The sequence below is a fragment of the Melitaea cinxia genome, chromosome 15 (genome assembly GCF_905220565.1).
Source record: "Melitaea cinxia chromosome 15, ilMelCinx1.1, whole genome shotgun sequence".
NCBI classification, from domain to species: Eukaryota; Metazoa; Arthropoda; class Insecta; order Lepidoptera; family Nymphalidae; genus Melitaea; species Melitaea cinxia.
Window position 1 is genome coordinate 14,047,458 of NC_059408.1, and position 21,420 is coordinate 14,068,877.

At 36.6% G+C, this 21,420-nt stretch overlaps 1 protein-coding gene across 1 annotated transcript; it reads left to right on the forward strand.

Annotated features, from left to right (window-relative positions):
• The first annotated feature begins 746 nt into the window (after positions 1-746).
• Positions 747-20,362, forward strand: LOC123660082 (mitochondrial 2-oxoglutarate/malate carrier protein). Its single transcript, XM_045595191.1, has 8 exons — positions 747-952; positions 6,229-6,447; positions 16,121-16,214; positions 16,741-16,826; positions 17,729-17,831; positions 18,392-18,510; positions 19,249-19,463; positions 20,002-20,362. Exons 1-7 carry the CDS (start codon positions 876-878, stop codon positions 19,427-19,429), a joined length of 879 nt encoding a protein of 292 aa, XP_045451147.1. The 5' UTR covers positions 747-875; the 3' UTR covers positions 19,430-19,463; positions 20,002-20,362.
• The last annotated feature ends 1,058 nt before the right edge of the window (positions 20,363-21,420 follow it).

Sequence of the window (21,420 nt, forward strand, 5' to 3'; positions counted from 1 at the left end):
GAGTCGTGGGAATGTTTCGTAGCAAACTCCAGCAAATCCTGGCAAGCATTTCGTAACGAACGGTGTGACAAAAATTATTGTTGATTTATCCGCACACCGGCATAAATATATATGAATAATTAAAAATCATAGGCAGAGAGAAAAATTATTTACTTTTTATTCTGTAAAACAGTGTCAAACGCGACTTTTTCACGTGTTGAACAACCTATCCCACCCCATCCTGCAAAATAATGATATTTGTTTAAAAAAAATACTAATCGATAGATTTTCAATAGCTCAATTCAACAACGTTGTCCTTAAAGATTGCTCACCTTAAATTATTTAATCAAAAATCAGTAAAGTCGTTTGAAAAACTTCATTTATCAATACTTTCAAACTCCTATCTTTCCTATCCTCCTTTCCTCTCTTTCTTATCCTATCTTTTGATGTATATAATATTTTAAATTGCTCAAAGTGTTAAAAAGCTGCTGAAACAGTAGTTGAATTAAGCTATTGAAAAATCTATCGATTAGTATTTTTTAAATTACAAATATCATTATTTTGCAGGATGGGGTGGGGTAGGTTTAAGAACAGTGTTCGATAATTTTGATGGAAAGCATTTCGACGAAGACTTCATTACAATGTGTAATTGGATGGAGCGCAACCATTACTTTTGCCATTGTATGAATGTGGACCACAAAATTTTCTATTTAATCTGTAAAATGCAAGTGTTAAATTATTCTGTCAATGTCAAGTGTCAGTTGTCAAAAACTGTAAATATCAGAATCAGATGTTAGAAATAAGTCCACAGAGAGGTGATTAAAGTCTGATCAATACGTACAGTATTTTGTTTTAAGAGTAGTTCAACTTCGTACAAGTTAACTGTGAACAAAAAGATGGCCACGCAGGTTGCTGTACCAAAGGAGCGTTACATACCGAATGGATTGAAATTCGCGTTTGGAGGTCTTGCCGGGTACATATCCCATATTTTATTTATGTAACCTTGTCCTTTTGACTATCAATGTCATTTTAGTTTTTAAAATAATATCGTAAAATGTGTACCAAATTTTTCACGTTATACTTGTTGAAAGGCTTATTATAAATTAATAAAATGTTTTGTATTAGTAAATGTTAATTATTAATAATTATAGAAATATATTTTACGTTCTTTTTTTCCGCTGTCACCTGTTTTAGTTCTAACAAATGAATTATTATTCTTGGGCTCAATGGCTTTCAGTTGTGCCAGGGAGCACTGTCGATTTCGCCAATATCACGTGGGATATAAAAGATACTAAGGAGAATGATCAGTGTGGTTGAGATTGTAAGCTACGTTGATTATTGCAGACAAAAAAATAGGCTTTTGTTGCTAAACTACAATCCGAAACAACAGAAAATAACATTAAAAGTACATCTAATATTTTAATTATATTATATATTATACACACTAGGAAAAGAAAAACAAGACGTTCACGTAGTCTACCTACAACTTAATTTTGTTAATTTCTATATATTTACACAAAAATGCAAAAAAGTTACTAAACATAAAGATTAAGAAACATTCACTTACAAGTGAAACTATGATTACAGTACAATTGACAGTGATCTGATTAAAAAAGTTTTTGGATACCCGCATGAGTTGAGAACCCGCATAATTCACCACAGACTATTCATCTAATATCTCAATACAGCATTCTCTTAATTAACAGTAACATAAATAAATTACTGTTGTGGTAGGTTATAGATTAAAAAAATAAAGAATTTACACAATGAGTGCAAACGGTAAGAACAGGAGTCCTACATCAATCAATAAATTCTCGAAATGCAACAAAGCAGGAAATCCACCTGATAAGAAATTGTCCATAACTTGCGTTTCTTGTAAAAGTTTTTTGTGTGGTAATTGTCATAATATTTGAACTCAAGACAGTGGCTTGATTCGTTACGTTTTTATGTGCGGATTGTAAGACAACAATGACTCAACTACCAAAGATATTAACAACCTCTCAGAGGAGATTCAGCAGCTGTGTCTCAAGAACTAACCATGCAGAAAAATAGAGTTCACAATATAATTGCACAAGATATACTCAAGTCAACCTTCATTATTTGCTTTATCCTTTTCTTGTTCTTGCTCTGTGGCTACGGTAGTAAGAATATAGCCACCCCCTCTTTTCCCGTGGGTGTCGTAAGAGGCGACTAAGGGATAACACAGCTTCACTACCATCTTGGAACTTAAAAAGCTGACCAATGGCAGGATATCCATCCAACCGCTGGCTTTGAAATACACAGGCCGAAGACGGGCAACAGCGTCTTCGGTGCGACAAAGCTAGGCCTTTGTGGAGGCCTATGTCCAGCAGTAGACTGCGATAGGCTGAAGTGACAATAAAGTATAACTTTCCAATCCAGGATCTATCTAACCTGATCTCACACCGCTACAACAAGAATATCTAAAATATCTACAGGAAGAGATTGATAAGCGTATGTCTAGTGGAGAAAAAGATTTGACAACAAATACATCCAGTCCATCCAGGGTCAGTCCAAGGTTATGAAAACCAAAACTTTATCCAGCTCCTAAAAAAACTGTTAAACCAAACTATTCCGAATACACACAATTTCAACTATTGTTTCAACAACAACCGCTCTGGCGTGGTGGTGCGAGTAGTCACCTAAAACACTGACGGTTTGCGGGTTCGATTCCCGGGTTCTGGTCCTTGTGGGTCTTCCCACGGTGCCTCAGAGAGCTAGTTAAGCTATCGTTCCCGGTTGTTATCATAAATACCTGATAGCGATCGTTACTCATAGTAGAGACCATATCTGCCAACCCTCAGAGGAGCTGCGTAGATTAAGTTCCAATCCTTCTCCTAAATGGAGAAAGAGGCCTATGCCCAGCAGTGAAATGTTAGAAGCTCAATGCGACTAATGCTTCTCTCAAAATTTTGTACAAAAATATTTTAATCACTAACTTCCAAACTAGACCTTTTTATCAACCATGTAAAACCTCCAAAACCTGCTATAGTCTTATCTGAGACTTGGGTTAAACCAAATATTTTGAACTCTATAATTGATTTAGCTACTTTTGACTTATTTAGAGATGATAGAATAGACAGACATAGTAGTGGAGTAGTGATTTACGTTGCAAATAATTTAATTACTTAACTGCAAAACTAAGTCCTCAAACATGCTGCATCCGAATGTTTGTGCATGTGCGTGTTTGCATGTGGGATCGCACAAATTGTCTCTATGAGGCCTTTACAGGGGATACAGTTCAGGAATATAAGAAGATATCGCGTTGTATGAACAAATCGAACTCTCAGCGGAGGCAACCAACTTTAATACTGGGTGACTTGAACTACAGTGGTGTAAAGTGGCATCTAGAAAACTGGATGCCTATTGCCCGATGAAGACAATTTCGTACAATTGTTTAAAAAACACAATCTTAGAACAGCTGGTGGACAGACCCTCAAGATTTCGATTCAATATTCTAGTTAACAAAGAACAAACCATTCTTTTTGGATCTAGATATAACTAATGATGAAAACTTGATATAGCAGATAGAGAACCAAGCTTCAACAAGAAAGAACGATCATAGTTCCTTACTGGTACTGGTGACTATACAATTGACAATATATAATAAAAAGAGCATTGGTAAATTATTCAGACGCTGCTATAACAAAGCGGATTACACGAGAATAATCCATCACTTGTCTAATATCTCTAATCATGTCAAACAGAGCAAAGGTGTGCAAAAACAGTTTGAATCGTTCCACTGGCACCTATCCGAAGCAATCTAAATTTACCTCCCTCTAGTAGAAGTTAGTAAAACCGCTTTAAACAAACTGTGGATAAACCAAGATATTGTTAATATTGTGAAACAAAAAGGCCCTACAATGTGCTGAAATCAACTCTCAAAAATGTTCTATTCCTATGTCAAACAACAGATGTCTTCCAAAGTTGGGGTTCCAGCACTAATAAACAATCAGGATCACAAAGCCACTGATGCAAAAAAAAAACGGATATTTTTGCAGATCAGTTTGCTAGAGTATTCAGAAAGGAGCTTTCTGGAAACTTGCTAGTACTAGGTGTGAGACAGCGAGTTAATACCTCTATAGACAATTTACACTTTATTGAAGAAATAGTAAAGAAATATATAATGGACCTAAGAAAAGACTCCTCTTCTAGACTGGATCAAATAGCCGTTTCCATATAAAGAAAGGCGATCTCTCAGAAACTCTGACATGTATAATGTGAACGTCTTACAATAGTGGTTCCTTACCCGTGGAATGGAAAACTGCTATTGTTATCCCAGTATATAAGAAAGGTAACAAGTTAGAAGCTTCTATTTACAGACCCATAAGCTTAACTTTTATTTTATGCAAACTCATGGAGAAGACCATTGTCAAGCATATCAGGGATTTCTTGGAGGAACATCATATCATAGGTCACCAGCAACATGGCTTCTGCCCCCGTCGCTCAACAGTTACAAACTTATTACAGTGTCTGCCAGCATGGATATGTAGATTCAATAATAAAGAACCAATCGATGTTATATTATCTACCTGGACTACGAAACAGCCTTCGACAGTCCCACAAACAGGCTCTTACATAAGTTCGAATTCGCGGTAAGCTTTTATTGGATTGGTGATTTCAACGTTCCGTTTAAGAGTCAGGAACAGTCTGTCGGAGGAGAGAGAGAGATACTTAGTGGCGTTCTGTAGGGATCAGTTTTAGGACCGGTAGGGTTTCTTTACATAATTTACATATTTGATTTACCACTCTGTCTTGACTGCAGATCTTTTCTTTCTTTCTTTCTTTCTTTTATGTAAATAGGTCGGCAAATAAGCGTACGGCTCACCTGATGGTAAGTGATTACCGTAGCTTATAGACACCTGCAACATGAGAAGCATCGCAAGCGCGTTGCCGACCCAATCCCCAATCCCCCAGGAGCTCTGGTCACCTTACTCACCAATAGGAACACAATACTGCTTGAAAACAGTATTATTTTGCTGTGATCTTCTGTAAGGTCGAGGTACTACCCCAGTCGGGCCGCTCCATATTTTGAGCAAGAAATTCCTGCTGTGCCCTACGGACCCTCAGTGGCTTTATGCAGATGCAGTATGTTTACGGACGACACTAAAAAAATTGTTGCACAGAATACTACCCCCTACAAAGCGATCTGGACAAATTTGTAGACTGGTCTAAGGAGTGGCTACTCCGCTTAAATGGTTCGAAATATACCGCTTTCCACATAGCAAAGAATAATCAGTGCAGAGTCAATTGCAACCTTTGAAGGCACAAAAACATTTAGGTGTCATCATCCCTGATGATCGTAAATGAGCTTCCCTTGTGCCACGAATCTCTAAATTTATAAACGGCTGTAGTGGTTTGGTTGACCTTCACGCTGACTCCATAAATTCCTATCGTAAAAATATGCTAAAATATGTGTGCAGTCTTTGACAACGTTTTTGTAATTTCAATATTGTCTGGTACCATCAAAGGACAACTTTTTTTTTTCTAGTTTTAGTTATTTAAGTTTGCTGATTGTGCAATTTTTATGTAATGTCGTTATTGTTATACATGTGGTGTTTACCTGTAAGTAGTTATTACTTGTAATATTTGTAATTATTTATAAGTTATATTAATGTTAATAACTGTAGGTAAACCTGTTAAATAAAAAAATAATGCTTTACGTTGTAACTCAACTCAACTGTATTGGTAAAATTCGTTTACCTATCAACCAATTTATTGCATCATATTTTAAAACAATAATCTATTGCGCAAGTACTAAAGTACTACAAAAGTACGGCTTAGTACTAAAGTACCACAAAAATTACAAAGTTTAAAATTTATATGTAAAAAAGGATCCTACCACGAACTTTAGTGATAAAAGGCCCTAGACTATGTAAATATACCACTAATTTTATAGGACTATGTGGTTATTGTATTATACAAATATTTGCTAAGCTGTATCTAAAAAATCAGATGGATTTAGATTAGGATAGTTGGCAACTTAATGCCTGAATTGTAAGTAAACGACTGATAAACATGATAATTAAACATGATAAACATGTTTGTAATGTTCCTACTGTTAAAAATTATTGATTTTTGAATTGTATGTCGATTTGCTGGCATAACGTATTTATTACTTATTTAGAAATGTAGATTTCTTCATGTTCATTATCAGTATCTATAATCATCTTACGACGAAATTAATGTCTTAATTTCATTACCATATATAATACTGTCTTTTGGTTCCAGAATGGCAGCCACATGTGTAGTACAACCACTAGACTTGATTAAAACTCGAATGCAGTTGAGTGGAGGCGGTCGGACTTCGTTTGCTGTAGCCGGAGAGATTATAGCAAGGGAGGGTTTCTTTTCATTATACGCTGGCCTGTCTGCAGGGCTCTTGAGACAGGCTACGTATACGACAACACGTCTCGGGATATATAACTGGTTGTTCGATTCTTATAGAGAGTAAGTAGCTTTATCCTTTTACTGCTATTTTCTAAACAAAGTTCTAGCCTTCGTCGATGAATGAGCTATCTAATACTGTAAGAGATTTTCAATACGAACCAATAGTAGCGGTGAATAGAACAGCTTCAGAAGTGGCAAATATGATAGGACTTCTTGTCATCATCATCGTCATCATTTCAGCCTATTGCAGTCCACTGCTGGACATAGGCCTTCACAAGTTCGCGCCAAATATGGCGCGAACTCATGTGTTTTGCCCATACTCACCACGCTGGGCAGGCAGGTTGGTGACCGCAGGGCTGGCTTTGTCGCACCTAAGACGCTGCTGCCCGTCTTCGGCCTGTGTATTTCAAAACCAGTAGTTAGATGGTTATCCCGCCATCGGTCGGCTTTATAAGTTCCAAGGTGGTAGTGGAACTATGCTATCCCTTAGTCGCCTCTTACGACACTCACGGGAATTCTTTGATGCCGTAGCCACACAGCTACACTACTACACAGGACTTCTTGTGTGGCCCATAAACAAATTAGCCTTTAAATTTACGGCGGTATTCTTTGAGCGGATAAGGGGTCAAACTAATTAATCATCTTTGGTAGTCTGGGAGCATCTCGAGGGCCTTTTACATGCGAGGCTTGTAGCGAGAGCCCTAAGCGCCCACTGCAACAATATAGGTATGGGATATATCAGCAAAGTATAGTGTTGTCGGCAGGCCCGCCGCCAGCCGTGTCGTCGCCTGCGTGCAATACCGATTAAGCCGCCCAACGACAATCTATCGAAATCTTCTATCAACTTTCTTGTATCCAAACTGTCTAAAATTTCATGTTCAATTAAAACTTTATCTAAATAACTTAGTCTTTGCTGAAGCATTGTTGATCTTAAATAATTTTTGATAATTTTTAATTTTGAAAAGGATCTTTCACCAGATGCAACTGAAACTGGCAGTGTAAGTAATATTCTTAGCGCTATTGCTGTGTTCGGAAATGTTGAAATTAAGTCATTGGTAAAAAAATATTGTAATAAGGTTTGTGGATCATTAGACTGGTTTTCTGTAAAATACAACTTTAATTTAATGATTTCATGAAATAAACCAATACCGTCAATGTCTGATTCACTACTTGAAGTATCTTTAAGTTTCAGATTTAAATCTTTACAATGTTTCATTAACTCATCATTGGAATAATTAAATAAGTTATTGCTATAAAAACCAAATACGTCATCATCATCACTTCAGCCTATGCAGTCCACTGCTGGATATAGGCCTCCCCAAGTTCGCGCCAGACATCCCGGTTTTCCACGATCCTCATCCAGCCTACACCGGCAATCTTACGTAGATCGTCGGTCCAATAGGCCGGAGGACGTCCTACACTGCATTTGCCAAGATGCGGTCTCCACTCCAGGACCCGTCTACTCCAACGGCCATCGGTCCTGCGACACAAAATGACCAGCCCACTGCCACTTCAACTTGCTAATTCTGTGGGCTATGTTGGTTACTTTCGTTCTCTCGTGGATAAACTCATTTCTAATCCTATCTTTGAGAGAAACCCCAAGCATAGCCCGTTCCATTGCATGTTGCGCGACTTTAAATTTGTGGACCAATCCCTTCGTCAGTGTCCACGTCTCGGCTCCTTATGTTATCATAGGCAGGACGCATTGCTCGAAGACTTTTGTCTTCAAGCATTGCGGAATCTTCGAGGTGAAGACTCGACGAAGCCTGCCAAATGCCGCCCAGCCCAACCGAATCCTCCTGTCAGCTTCCTTCTCGAAGTTGTTGCGGCCTAGTTGGATAGTATGGCCTAGGTAAATATAATCCTGAACAACTTCGAGAACCGTACCATCGACCGATACCGATCTCGGTATGACTTAATTGTTAAACATAACTTTTGTTTTGTCCAAGTTCATACAGAGACCGACATGCTGGGAGGACTCGTTTAGGTCGGCCAGCATGTGGCCTAACTCATCGAACGGCTCCGCAAAGATGACAATATCGTCGGCGAAACGAAGGTGAGAGATGAATTCACCGTTGACGTTAATGCCTCGTTCTCCCCAATCAAAGGTCTTAAAGATATCCTTCAGCGCAGTGGTAAACAGTTTCGGTGATATTACTTCTCCCTGTCTTACCCCACGCCGGGGGGAAATAGGTCCTGTTCTCTGGTCCTGGTCATGAACGGTCATTGTCGCCGCGTCGTACACACATTTCAGTATCTCGATAGTTGATATGACATCTCTGCAGAGAATCCAGGGCAGCCCAGGCCTCGACAGAGTCGAAGGCTTTCTCGTAGTCTAAAAATGCCATACACAGCGGTTGATTATATTCTTCTATCTTTTGAATAATTTGCCGAACAGTATGGATGTGGTCCACGGTGCTGTAGCTATTTCGAAACACAGCCTGCTCCGGTGGTTGGAATTCGTCGAGTTTTCTGGCGAGACGATTCGTAACAACCCTCGAAAACAGCTTATAGACGTGGCTCAGAAGTGAGATCGGTCTGTAATTCTTCAACAGAGACTTATCGCCTCTCTTAAAGAACAGCACTACCACACTCCTGGACCACGCCTCCGGTGTGGTACCTCGGTGGATGACGGCGTTAAAGAGTCTTGCCAAGGCTTTTAGGACAGGTCGCTCTGCGGCTTTAAGGAGCTCAGTGGTAACTCCGTCATCCCCCGGGCACTCCCGTTTTTAAGCTGCCCGAGCGCTGCACTAATGTCGCCCTCTTCGAAGTCCGGGATACTCTCCGAATAATGGCGCAACAATGGTGCCCGTGGATCTTCGGTGTCCCAAGTCGCAGGCTTGCGTGCCAAATTTTTTTGTGTTTCCTCTGTGATTGCTCCGCCACCTTGTAATCTTATTCTCAATTATGATTATGAAAAATTACAAAAAATTATAAAATGCCTATTGGTCGCGCGACTCGCGCGCGGTGACCGGCTAGCCCGCTGCGGACTAGGCGCCCCAAGTTGGTATCCTATGCGCGCCCTCTAATACGACGGCCGTGTGCGGTGCACGCTTTGCACGCCCGCTTACGGCGGCCCTGGTTGTCGGTTATCCTGAATTTTGCGAGACGTCCAGATTCTTAAAAGTATATATATGCTCCGATTAATCTTGAGCGACACTAGCAATAAATGGAATAACTGTACGTGTAAAAAATAATACTGTATTTAAATACGGTATTTATCAATAGAATATAAAATATGATTTGTTTCGTCCTATTTTCTACAGTGTTTGTTATTTAAATTAATAACTTATTGTCGTTAAAATTCGCACGAATTTACGTTTACAGATTCCAATTAATTGTCCATTTGTTTACCCCTGTGAGACGACTGTATCGTCAGAATCGCGGCTCAAATCCACTACGAGCTAAGATTCTATGATAGGGTAATACTTGAGGCTATAATCACTATGAGACACTCTTAGGACGAACGTCCACCTAGAGCCCTCCTAAAGGGCTCCCATTATTCCTTACTCGTCTTTAGTACGCGGCCCTTCCCACCAGTTACCCTGTAATGCCACTAAGCCAACCAACCATTTCAAACAAAAAAGAAAGATCAGTAAAAATTTCTGAAAACGAAAAACAAAATTTATTTATAGTTTTTAGAAAAAAAATTAAATTTAGAAGTACTTAATCATGCCAGAAAATGCTTATCTTGCATGTACACTCGTGCGTTTTCCTAACAATCAATAATATAATTAGTGTGGTATGTACATTGCCAATATGTAAATATTACGTTGTTTACTATCGTCAAATGTTCTTAAAATAGATTTTGTTGCTCTGCTACGACAAACATATACGACCTGCACACATATTTGCTACTGGCTGATGCTCGCGACTTCGCGATCGCAATACCTAATGCTTCTTTATAGACGACATTCAACGTAAATTAATTCGGAACATGGACAAAAAAGTTGGTTGGCTCACACGGAAGAAAGCAACATAGAGCTGGCCGTGCGAGAAACAGCTGACGCTGAGGTTCACGCCCGCAATACGCAGCGTCTGCCTGTCGTAATTATTTTCAATAGTGAGGCCTAGGGTTTCGTCCAATACTGACGGGTTAATCTGTTACGATTTCTTGTATATATATTTTTTTAATTAAAAAAAATACACAATCGTGAACCACGATTGTGAGTGATGTAACATGAATTTATCTTCATTGACGAAAATGGTTATCAAACGTAAATTGTAACATATCGATGTCCTACTTTCTGACTTATAATTGTAATTTTGTAACATTTAGTATTGTTATAAAGTATTTTTATTTTGTAATAATACGTATATATTGTTGTTGCGTTATTGTTAAGTGTGGACGAAAATTCACTAAACGCTGTCATTCTCAGTCGTGACTGCGATTCCTGGTCGAAAGGAATTTTTGTACTTTATATTTGTTGATCGCAGTTATGCTCGTGGAGCACGGTTGATTCCGTCAATGTCACGTAGAGTGGGGAACACATGATGGGGATTGATCGGTGTGGTTGAGATAACAGTCTCAATATAATTTTCATAATTATTACATAACATCATAAGTAAGAAAAAAATCGTGTAAAAATAATCTTCAATTTAATTCATACACATTTTATGCACGCCCACTAGTTTATAGTGCCAATGCAACTAATGTTTCGTATATAGCTTATAAATAAATCACATGTTTGTCCGTTTATCATAACTTGTAAATAACTAACGAGTAAATATAATAATAATAATATGATTGTATTGTTATAGGTTCGTAAATACTTATTTCATTAATTTATTTTATAGAAGCCAACGCAATTTATAGTGTAATGTGTCTCTCTTATTTTTTTTTTAAATAACTTAAATATTTATAGTACGCAATTATAAGCCAGATTATCGTGATTACATACTTGCACACACGTAGGTAAAATGTCTCGATAAGTTGAATCATCGACCGCACCGAACAAATCTCACTGCGTCTTCTCCCTCGTGATACTTTTTCTTGGCGAAATCATATCTTTCAGATTGTAAAATTACGATGTAAGATACACCTGTTTTTAAACTGTTATCGTAACTACACTAATTAACCTCTTTTAGTGTCTTTGTTCTACGTGACATTAGCAGTATCGTGCTTCACTGGCGCAGCTGAACACAATTAGCAATTATTTACAATAATCTGTATTTGGTTTTGTCATTTAAGTCCGATTTCACCAGTTGTGGATGACGCGATTTGACGGATGACGTTACAAATAGACTGACAGCGGGAGTTAGAATAGTCCAGCCGGCCTAGCATGCATACAACGAGATATCTCTTGACGAGAGAGAGAGTTAATGTCTACATCGAGTATTTTCTCGATTACCCTAACATGCGTACTACGAGAGACAAAATTCTCTTCCGAAGACTTCGCCTTGTCGAGTAGAGAAACATTATCAACCATAATCCCAACTGAATATCATTCTTATATCTTATGTCGTAAAGTTGAATTTACAAGGTTATTGACCAATTTCAAACGAGTGACACATGTTTTATTTAACAATGTTCTCGGCCTTTTGGCTAAGATAAAAAGTGTATATCTAATTTAAAAAATCTAATATGGAAAATAAAACGGCGTAAGTAAATGAATTTAATTATATATGTAAAACAATATGCTCGTGTTGTGCTTTATATCTTGTCGCACATTAGATAATTGTAATTCTATCACGCATTGTTTTTTTTTTTTAATTTTTAAAATTTTTTGAATTTTTGAATTTTTTTTTTGATTATTGATTTTACTTTTATTCTATTTAATTTTATTTTTAGTTATTGATTTTTTTAATATAATTTTGTTTTGTTTTATATTCTGAATGTTGTCTTGTCTTGTTGTACTAACCCAATATGGACTTATACTTTGGTCTGAAATAAAGTATTATTATTATTTAGAATAAGAAGCAACAGGGCGCAAATACGTTTTTTGTGTCATTATATGGCACACTTCACTCGACTTTTCGCATTTCCCGCTCTTCGTATACCGAAATTATATAATTATAATAGGGAAACGCCATGGTATACAAAAAATAGGCACCCGGTTTTATTTATTTTTTATTTATCGTCTTTCTCGTCGATAATATTGAAGACGAGAAGTTTCTCTTCCTAAAACGACAAAATTCGACAAAATTACGATGTCATGTTAGCTTCCGTAGAGATAAATATCACAGATCACTAAAATTTAATGATTATCTCTTCTTGACGTAACGAGAAGAGTATCGCGTGCACGCATGTTAGCTACTGTAGACATAAAGAGATAATACGAGAAAAGGGGTAGACAAAATTTTGTCGTGGCGCGCATGCTAGGCCGGCAGTAGGACCTGTTTCTCTTATATTAATAAACTACAACTTTAATATTTAATATACGCGAATAGAAATATGTTATAAATAGAATAGAATTCGATAGTAAAAAAATATATATTTATATGTGGTGTCAGACACCAGGTGGGAACGAAGTTCCTTCGGATAGAATAGAAGCAACACAATTCGAAAAAAAAAAATGTTGAATTTTATATATATTTTCTAGTTCTTGATTTTTTTTTAAATTTGTTGATTGGTTTTTAATTAAGTACATAAAAGTATTTAGGAAATTTAGTATTTTAGCAAATACCAAATACCGTAAAATAAAATAAATGAAACAAAATAAAAATAATAATAATAATAATAATAATTCGAACTATTAAGTAAAATAAAAAAACATGTGTCTTTCTTTATTTTTGTCGACAGTATCAAATTACATAAATAATTTTAAAAAAGTTTACTAGTAATATTTTAGTTTTACAAACGTCATATTATAGAGTCGTGTGACTGATATTACGTCACTTCCGTTATCTATTTTTCTTACGGTTTTCGTATCACATTTTTTTAAGTTCGGTCGCCCAGCCAAATGTCAAGCCTGCCGTAAGGAACTTCGTTCCAATAATAATTAATCAATAACTTTTTACCGTCGGATACTGTCACCCGACAAATAGCGTTATGCACAACTGTTTAAAGAGTCCTAATTAGAAAAACAAATATTGTAGTCAACAGCGTGATTGTTTTATAAGGCAATAACCTTGTTCGTATCGTGATTTTATAATTCAGTTCAAACGTGCTTGGTTTGTTCACATGGCCTTGAACTAAGAGTGTTGGAAACTCACTTTTACTTTTGACTTCGATAAGTATTACTATACATATAATAATGTTTCGTTATTTCTGATAACATTCATTAATTAATATATAGCCGAAGCTGTCCAGATAGAGCGTTGATATCGACCGAAATATTAATGAACTTAATCCGTAGGTAATTTGGTATTATAAAAAAATATATATTTGTATACTAGCTGACCCCGCAAACGTTGTTTTGCCATATATGTTATTGACCCCCTTAATCCCCCTCTTATAACTTAGGGGTATGAAAAATACATGTTGGCCGATTCTCCGATGGCCGATGTGAGGTAGGGCACAGCAGGAATTTCCTGCTCAAAATATGGAGTAGCCCGACTGGGGTAGTACCTCGACCTTACAGAAAATCACAGCAAAATAATACTGTTTTCAAGCAGTATTGTGTTCCTGTTGGTGAGTAAGGTGACCAGAGCTCCTGGGGGGATTGGGGATTGGGTCGGTAACGCGCTTGCGATGCTTCTGGTGTTGCAGGCGTCTATAAGCTACGGTAATCGCTTACTATCAGGTGAGCCGTACGCTTGCTTGTTTGCCGACCTAGTGACATAAAAAAAAATAAAAATAAAAATTCTCAGACCTACTTGATATGCACACGAAAGAAAAAGAACATAGGGTTCTTCAACAAAAGATTACAGAATTAATGCTTTCAATTAGTGTTTTTGTGTGTTATTGGTGTAAGTGTGACAACGTGCTTGCAGCGCTTCTGATGCGCAGGCGTGCATGGGCTATTAAATTTGACCATACGTATTCTTGCTTAGATAAAAAAAGTCTAGTCAAAGAGGGTAAAGCATTTAATATAAGATTATAGACTTATTTTGACGGTCTTAAATTACCTAAACTGTATATAATTTGTTATTGTAGTCGCGATAGTGAGATAAACTCTTAACCTCTCGATTGTAACTCGAAAATATACCTACTCAAAGTAATAAATATTGTTAACGAACACATAATCTACAAAACACGTTTTTTTTTTTTAACTTATAAAATATGTTATAAACAGGTTGTAAAATATAGTATATAAATATATATACATTTAGTACATAGTAAATATATTTAGTATATAGAATACAAGATTTATATAGTTTTAATGACTTTAATAGTTATGTACATAAATAACTATGCTATTGTTTGTTGTATTTAAACTTTTTAACTATTGTTTGCAAGTTTTGAAATTATTAATTTAGATGTAATTATTATGTTAAATAAAATATATATAAATGTAAAATAACCGAGAATAATATTTAGCATCCAAAAGTAATCAAAATGTTTACTTTATATCAATTAGAGTGATTTTATTGGTGTTTATACTTATGTGACCTCCTTGTTAGATGTTATAGAAACAGAAAGAGAAGAATCGTTGTTCAATCGTCAAAGAAGTATTAAGCCTAAGTTCCTATATTTAGAAAATAACTCGATAATCTAAATTTCGCAATTAATTTTTAGCAGTATACAAAATGTGTAGGACATGTGTCGACTATCCGGCGACTATTCGGCAAAGAGCGCCATCTATCTGGCTTCTTACTTTGTATGTATTTCTCGATAAAATACACGTAAGGTGAAATCGAAATATAGGGTTGCTCAACAAGAATTTTGTTTTGTAATTCAAAATCTAATATATAAAATTCTCGTGTCGCGGTGTTTCTATTTAAACTCCTCCGAAACGGCTCGACCGATTCTCATGAAATTTTGTGTGCATATTGGGTAGGTCTGAAAATCGAACAACATCTATTTTTCATACCCCTAAGTTATAAGGGGGAGGGGGGGGGGGTTAAGGGGGTTATTAGCATAATGGCAAAACAACGTTTGCGGGGTCAGCTAGTAAAACTATAAATTTAACTGACCATGATTCGAGTTTTTATTTTATTGAAAAAAGGAAGGTTTGGCAATGAGTGAAAAACATATGCGATAACATATGTCCACCACGACTACGGCTACTGCAGGGCTATTCTGTAACTAACAATTTCGATATCGAGCTTCACCTGAGTGACAGCGCTCACTTCGAAAGCGAACCCACTTCACCTTGGTTTGGAATTCTGTAAACATTCCGTACGCACAAGCGATGTGAAGTGAGTGTCGAATCGAAGAGCGGCAATTTAGAGCTGTGTTTATTTTATCGATATTCTTTTCTTATGACTTTATTTTAGAATATGTGCATGAAGTCAAGTGTCGAATCAAGTGTCGAATTGTGATGTGTGAAGCGGTAAATCCCCTTACAGAATACCGAATTCATACTATTAAATGTCAACGTTCTCACGCAACAGGGTTCGACTCGTCGCCGCACTCACAAGTGTGGCGCTACGGGACTTTCGAGTTTTAATGAATACGAATTTGATATCTCACCGCGGATTCCGCTGTCGAGACACGAAAATGTTCTTACAGAATAGCACTACAGATGTCGATTCTTTTATCTAAGTTTTTAATCACTTTTGTCAATATTGTGGGTCTGTTTCCTCAAACTGTTCCATTTTATACTTCATTTTACCGCCAAGTAGACCATTTTTGTCAAGTTTTTAGTTAGGATCACTTAATTATTATTATTATTTTTATTTTTTCCAGGCGCAATGCCGGGGCGGCTCCAGGCTTCGCTACCAAAACATTCTTGGGTGTCACAGCCGGTTCAATCGGTGCATTTGTCGGTACACCCGCCGAGGTAAATATGAATACATATTTAAAAAACCACTACCATTTCAGCCCATCGTAGTCCACTGCTAGACAGTTCTGTCCAAATACCTTGTTTTTCTTCAGTCCTTTTTATTTATCTTTTGCTTATTTAGAAACTTTAACTGAAGCCTATCCCAGTCCACTGCTGGCAATCTCATTTCCAATTTGAATAATAATTATTGTTTTACATAACCCGCTTGAAAAAAAACTGCGCCATAAATACTGATATACATGACCATAAATACTGATTACAATCTAGCTAACTTAAGACGGTTGAGGCTACTTGGTAGTCCTAGTTTATGTATACCCAATATATTGATACAAATTACGCGTCTGCCTCTCGTTTCTACATTTAATTGAATTTCTCTATATTATCACCAATTCACATAAAGCTTAACGATGTATATTTATCACGAGAATATTGGACAGAAATTACTTAAATTTTATTCCAAATCTCCAGTGACCTTCTTCGGAAATCAGTATAATTGTTATGAAAAATGTAATTTTGTTTACAGGTTGCTCTCATTCGGATGACAGCCGATGGAAGATTACCAGTCGAACAAAGAAGGAACTATAAAAATGTTTTGGACGCATTGTTAAGGTTCGTTGATCATAAAATCGAGTGTGACCACGTGACTGAAGTAATACTTACGAAACGTAACTCTTTCTCTTTCTATCTTCACTAACATATCTCCCTCCATCTCCCTCTCAACTCCCTTTAAACTTTATCGCCATATATAATTTTGAACAGGCTATTTCTGTTTTTAAATTTCTAACCCAAGTATGTGCTTTAGCCTGTTATTATAACTTATTCGCCATTATATAGCCAATTATAATTAACAAAACAGAAATCTCTAATACACGTCCTTTCAAATTTCTTAGAGCCTGATTCACTGTTTATGTATAACGTTTATCCTATAATAAAGTAACAAATAGACTTTAACAGCAGGAAGTGGAATAAATCATTAGATTTTAACTGAGGTAGGGCACAGCAGGGATTTCCTGCTCTAAATATGGAACAGCCCGACTGGGGAAGTACCTCGACCTTACAGAAGATCACAGCTAAATAATACTGTTTTCAAGCAGTATTGTGTTCCTGTTGGTGAGTAAGGTGACCAGAGCTCCTGGGGGGATTGGGGATTGGGTCGGCAACGCGCTTGCGATGCTACTGGTGTTGCAGGCGTCTGTAAGCTACGGTAATCGCTTACCATCAGGTGAGCAGTACGCTTGTTTGCCGACCTAGTGACATAAAAAAAAGACCTTTTTCACCTCAATCAATAAACTACAACTTTTAGATTAACATTTGCGAATAGAATTGTCTACTAAATAAATATAGTGGAGTTCGATGGTAAAAAAAAAAAAAATTATATCAGAAACCTTTTTTCTGTTGGATACCGTCATCCGTCAAATAGAGTTATCCACAATCGGTGAGATTGGTCCTTAGTGTAGTAGCATTTTTTTTTCTTTTAACTTACTAAAGTAAAATTTTTGCTATATTTACAGGATAGTCCGGGAAGAAGGAGTGCTAAAGCTCTGGCGAGGCGCCACCCCTACTGTTGGTAGAGCGATGGTTGTGAACGCAGCACAACTCAGTACATACTCCCAGGTAAATTGACTGAGGTAGGAAACACCAGGAAATTTCCTGCACAAAACATGGTCCAGCCCAACTGGGCTAGTACCTCGACCTTACAGAAGATCACAGATAAATAATGTTTTCAAGCAGTATTGTGTTCCTGTTGGCGAGTAAGGTGACCAGAGCTCCTGGGGGGATTGGGGATTGGGTCGGCAACGCGCTTGCGATGCCTCTGGTGTTGCAGGCGTCTATGAGCTACGGTAATCGCTTACCAGCAGATAAGTCGTACGCTTGTTTGCCGATCTAGTTATATAAAAAATACAGTATTTATATTAATTAGCCATTCAGAGTATAACACTATGATCTGACCTTCAAGTTACTCTATCCTATAACTAATGAAATGATATGAAATAAGAACATTTATTTCGTCATAAGGTGATATACACACTTAACGAAAGTCAAAATAATGTCTTTTACAAAAATAATAATACAAATAAAGTGTTACCAATAACACAAACATTAAGTTGCTTACCGTAAAAACAGAAAACCGTTTGAGTTAAAGATATTTATTTGTTTCAATGTCTTATCCACAGGCAAGAGAAATATTCGTAGCGTACGTACCGGACGGTATCTTCCTACACTTCTGTGCGTCAATGGTGTCCGGACTGGTCACTACCATCGCTTCGATGCCGGTCGATATTATTAAAACTAGGTAAATTATATTCAATATTTAATCCTACGGCGTTGTATTTTATGCAAGATATTACTAAATTTGTAATTATCGCTTCAGCCTGTAATATCGCACCACTGGGCATAGGCATCTTTCCTCATGCAGGAGAAGGATCAGAGCTTAATCCACCACGCTGCTCCAATGCGGGTTGGCGGATATATTCCCATACATGATAACAACCGGGACCGACAGTTTAACGTGTTCACTGAGACACGGTGGGGAGACCCACAAGGACTGCACAAACACCCAGACCACTGCAAACACCTGTATGGCCAATACAAATGTTTGTCGTGTGCGGGGATCGAACCCGCAATTGCCAGCGCAACAGATACAATCCATGGCTGTAACCGTTGCGCCAACGCGGCGTCAGTCAGGCGTCAAAATTGTAATTAAATAAAGTTTTTTTAAAGAAGATATAATCTATAATAAATGCCGAATCAGTGGTTGTTTCACTTCAAACATAAATAATTAATTTAAAAAATAAGAAAAAACTATAAATAAAAACCAAAAAGAAAAAACCCCTGGTAGCCTTTGCCATTTGCATACAATTAAGCTAAATTTATTGAAGCAAAACTTCTTTACGCATGCTCGACTTGGGGAGTAAGCTGTTGAATGCGTGACGAGATCGTTACGAAAAGTGTGATCGGGCGAGGCGAACGCAAGTTGTGTCTACTTCGGTCGTGTGGTCTAAATAGGTTTTTATATTATTTAACTCAACAGAATCCAGAACGCAGCCAAAGGTCAGTCCCAACTGGGCGTCGTGACCAACCTTCTTAAGAATGAAGGTGTATTTTCTCTATGGAAGGGCTTCCTGCCCTACTACGCGCGCCTCGGCCCTCACACAGTACTGACATTCATATTCCTGGAACAAATGAACGCAGCCTACTTCAAATACACGTAAACGTGTTAAGAATTAACAATTTTTTTTACAAAGGGTAAGATTTTTTTTTTGTACAATATATTGTTTTATACATAGATTGGATTTTTTGCGGTTATTTATGGTTTTTTTTTTTAATTTTTGGTCAGGCCTATTAAGATGTTTGTAATAGGCTATAAAACATGGCGATGTTGCGTATAGAAGTACAGCAGTGACAGTTAAGCGCTAAAAGTGGCAAGCCAAAACATGACCATGAAGCACACAGTAATGGCTTAGTAACAGTTGCGGGCCAGTGATGTAAAAAATATAGGAATTCGATATCGGATTATGCCTAGATGCACATGTCTTACCAGAATACCTGTTTTTTATTTACGCGTACTTAGGTATTTTCAAATAAATATAATACAAAGGAAGTGCTTCTAAATTTAAAAGTGCTAATTTTTTTTACTCTTTGCCATTTTCAAGGGCCAAAAGCACTCGTCTATTAGAAGTTTAAATATGTCTGTATGTACATACTAAGTATATTTATTTACTTTTCTTAACTAAAGTGGATTTTTTATTTCTTTTATATAACTTTTTTTTTTTTTTTATTTCAGCACAAACAGACAGAACCACACGCAACACTGAGTGCCAATTTTTTTTTAGCTCGCTTCCTACTTCAGTTTGCTGTTATGTACAAAATAGTATTAGATTTTATTTAATTCGTTTATTTGCAAGTGATATGCCTGGTAGGTGTGGAATTTATTTATTTATTTATATATTGATTCACATTTTCGCAAACCAATATAAAATTTACATTACATTACATGACATAATATCATATATATATAAATAATACAAGTTGCATCAGTTGCAAGAGGCGGCCTTGTCGCTAATAGAGCGATCTCTTCCAGACAACCTTTTTGGAATATGTAATACAAGTACGGCTTATGATTTATAGCTCTCAACATATAAATTGAAAAAAAAAAACAGTGCTAGCTCATTCGATTGTCAATTATAAGCCAATGATATGTATATTTTTCAACTAATGCCATGACGTCACAGTTGCAAGTCATACGATCATTTAAATGAAGCAATATTGTTGATTGTGTATTTCAAGTGCCTACAGGTTTAATCCATCTATTATAAATATTTGAATGGAATACCCTCGAAGTAAAATTACACCCTATCGTTACTATTATATGTGATTTATGTGTGTGGTATATCTATACTAGTCATGTGACGTCTAGCGATGAAGGCTTGACTCGAGTACTCGAATATCAATTTATTTTGAATTGAGTTTGACTCGTGTCAAGCCGTATTCGGCACATCTCTAATCTATACTAATATTATAAAGCCGAAGAGTTTTCTTTCAACGCGCTAATCTCAGGAACTACTGGTTCGAATTGAAAAATTATTTTGTGTTAGATAGTCCATTTAACGAAGAAGGCTATTTATTGGCTATATAATATTTTAGTGGGTATTTTTTTCTCAAATTAACGCGGATGAAACCGTAGGTCACGGCTAGGTTATCATTTTTGATGTTGATCATTTTGTGTTCTAAATGGAATGGATCCAAATGACTAACGACAAAGGTGTTATAGATATACGCACGGATATTGAGCGCTCGGAATCTGTGATTCTCTGGAAGAAATAAATCAACTAATCGAACTTATTGTCGATGTATGGTCAATCATTATTTCCTAAAAAAGCTAAAAGAGGGCGCTGCTGGGTATAAGTTGCAAACAATAGTTTTAAAGGAGACGTGCACTTTGGGATATTTCAAATATCCCTAATCTATATCTTATATATATTTAATATTATAAATGTGAGTGTAAGTTTGTTTGTTACGCTTTCACACGAACATTACTTAACCGATTATCGTGAGACTTCGTATACATATTCTTCGGGCTATTAGAAATAACATAGGATACATTATATTTAAAAAAAATGCAATGCGAGCGAAGCCGCAAAAAGTTAAGTTGAAGATCAGCGCTCAATCCATTTTATATATAAATCATAATTTAGTGATAATT

Coding starts and splice junctions, on each gene's coding strand:
- LOC123660082 (XM_045595191.1), top strand. CDS start 876: ATGGCCACGCAGGTTGCTGTACCAAAGGAGCGTTACATACCGAATGGA. Junction 953..6,228: donor GCGTTTGGAGGTCTTGCCGG/GTACATATCCCA, acceptor TTTTGGTTCCAG/AATGGCAGCCACATGTGTAG. Junction 18,511..19,248: donor GTCGATATTATTAAAACTAG/GTAAATTATATT, acceptor TTAACTCAACAG/AATCCAGAACGCAGCCAAAG.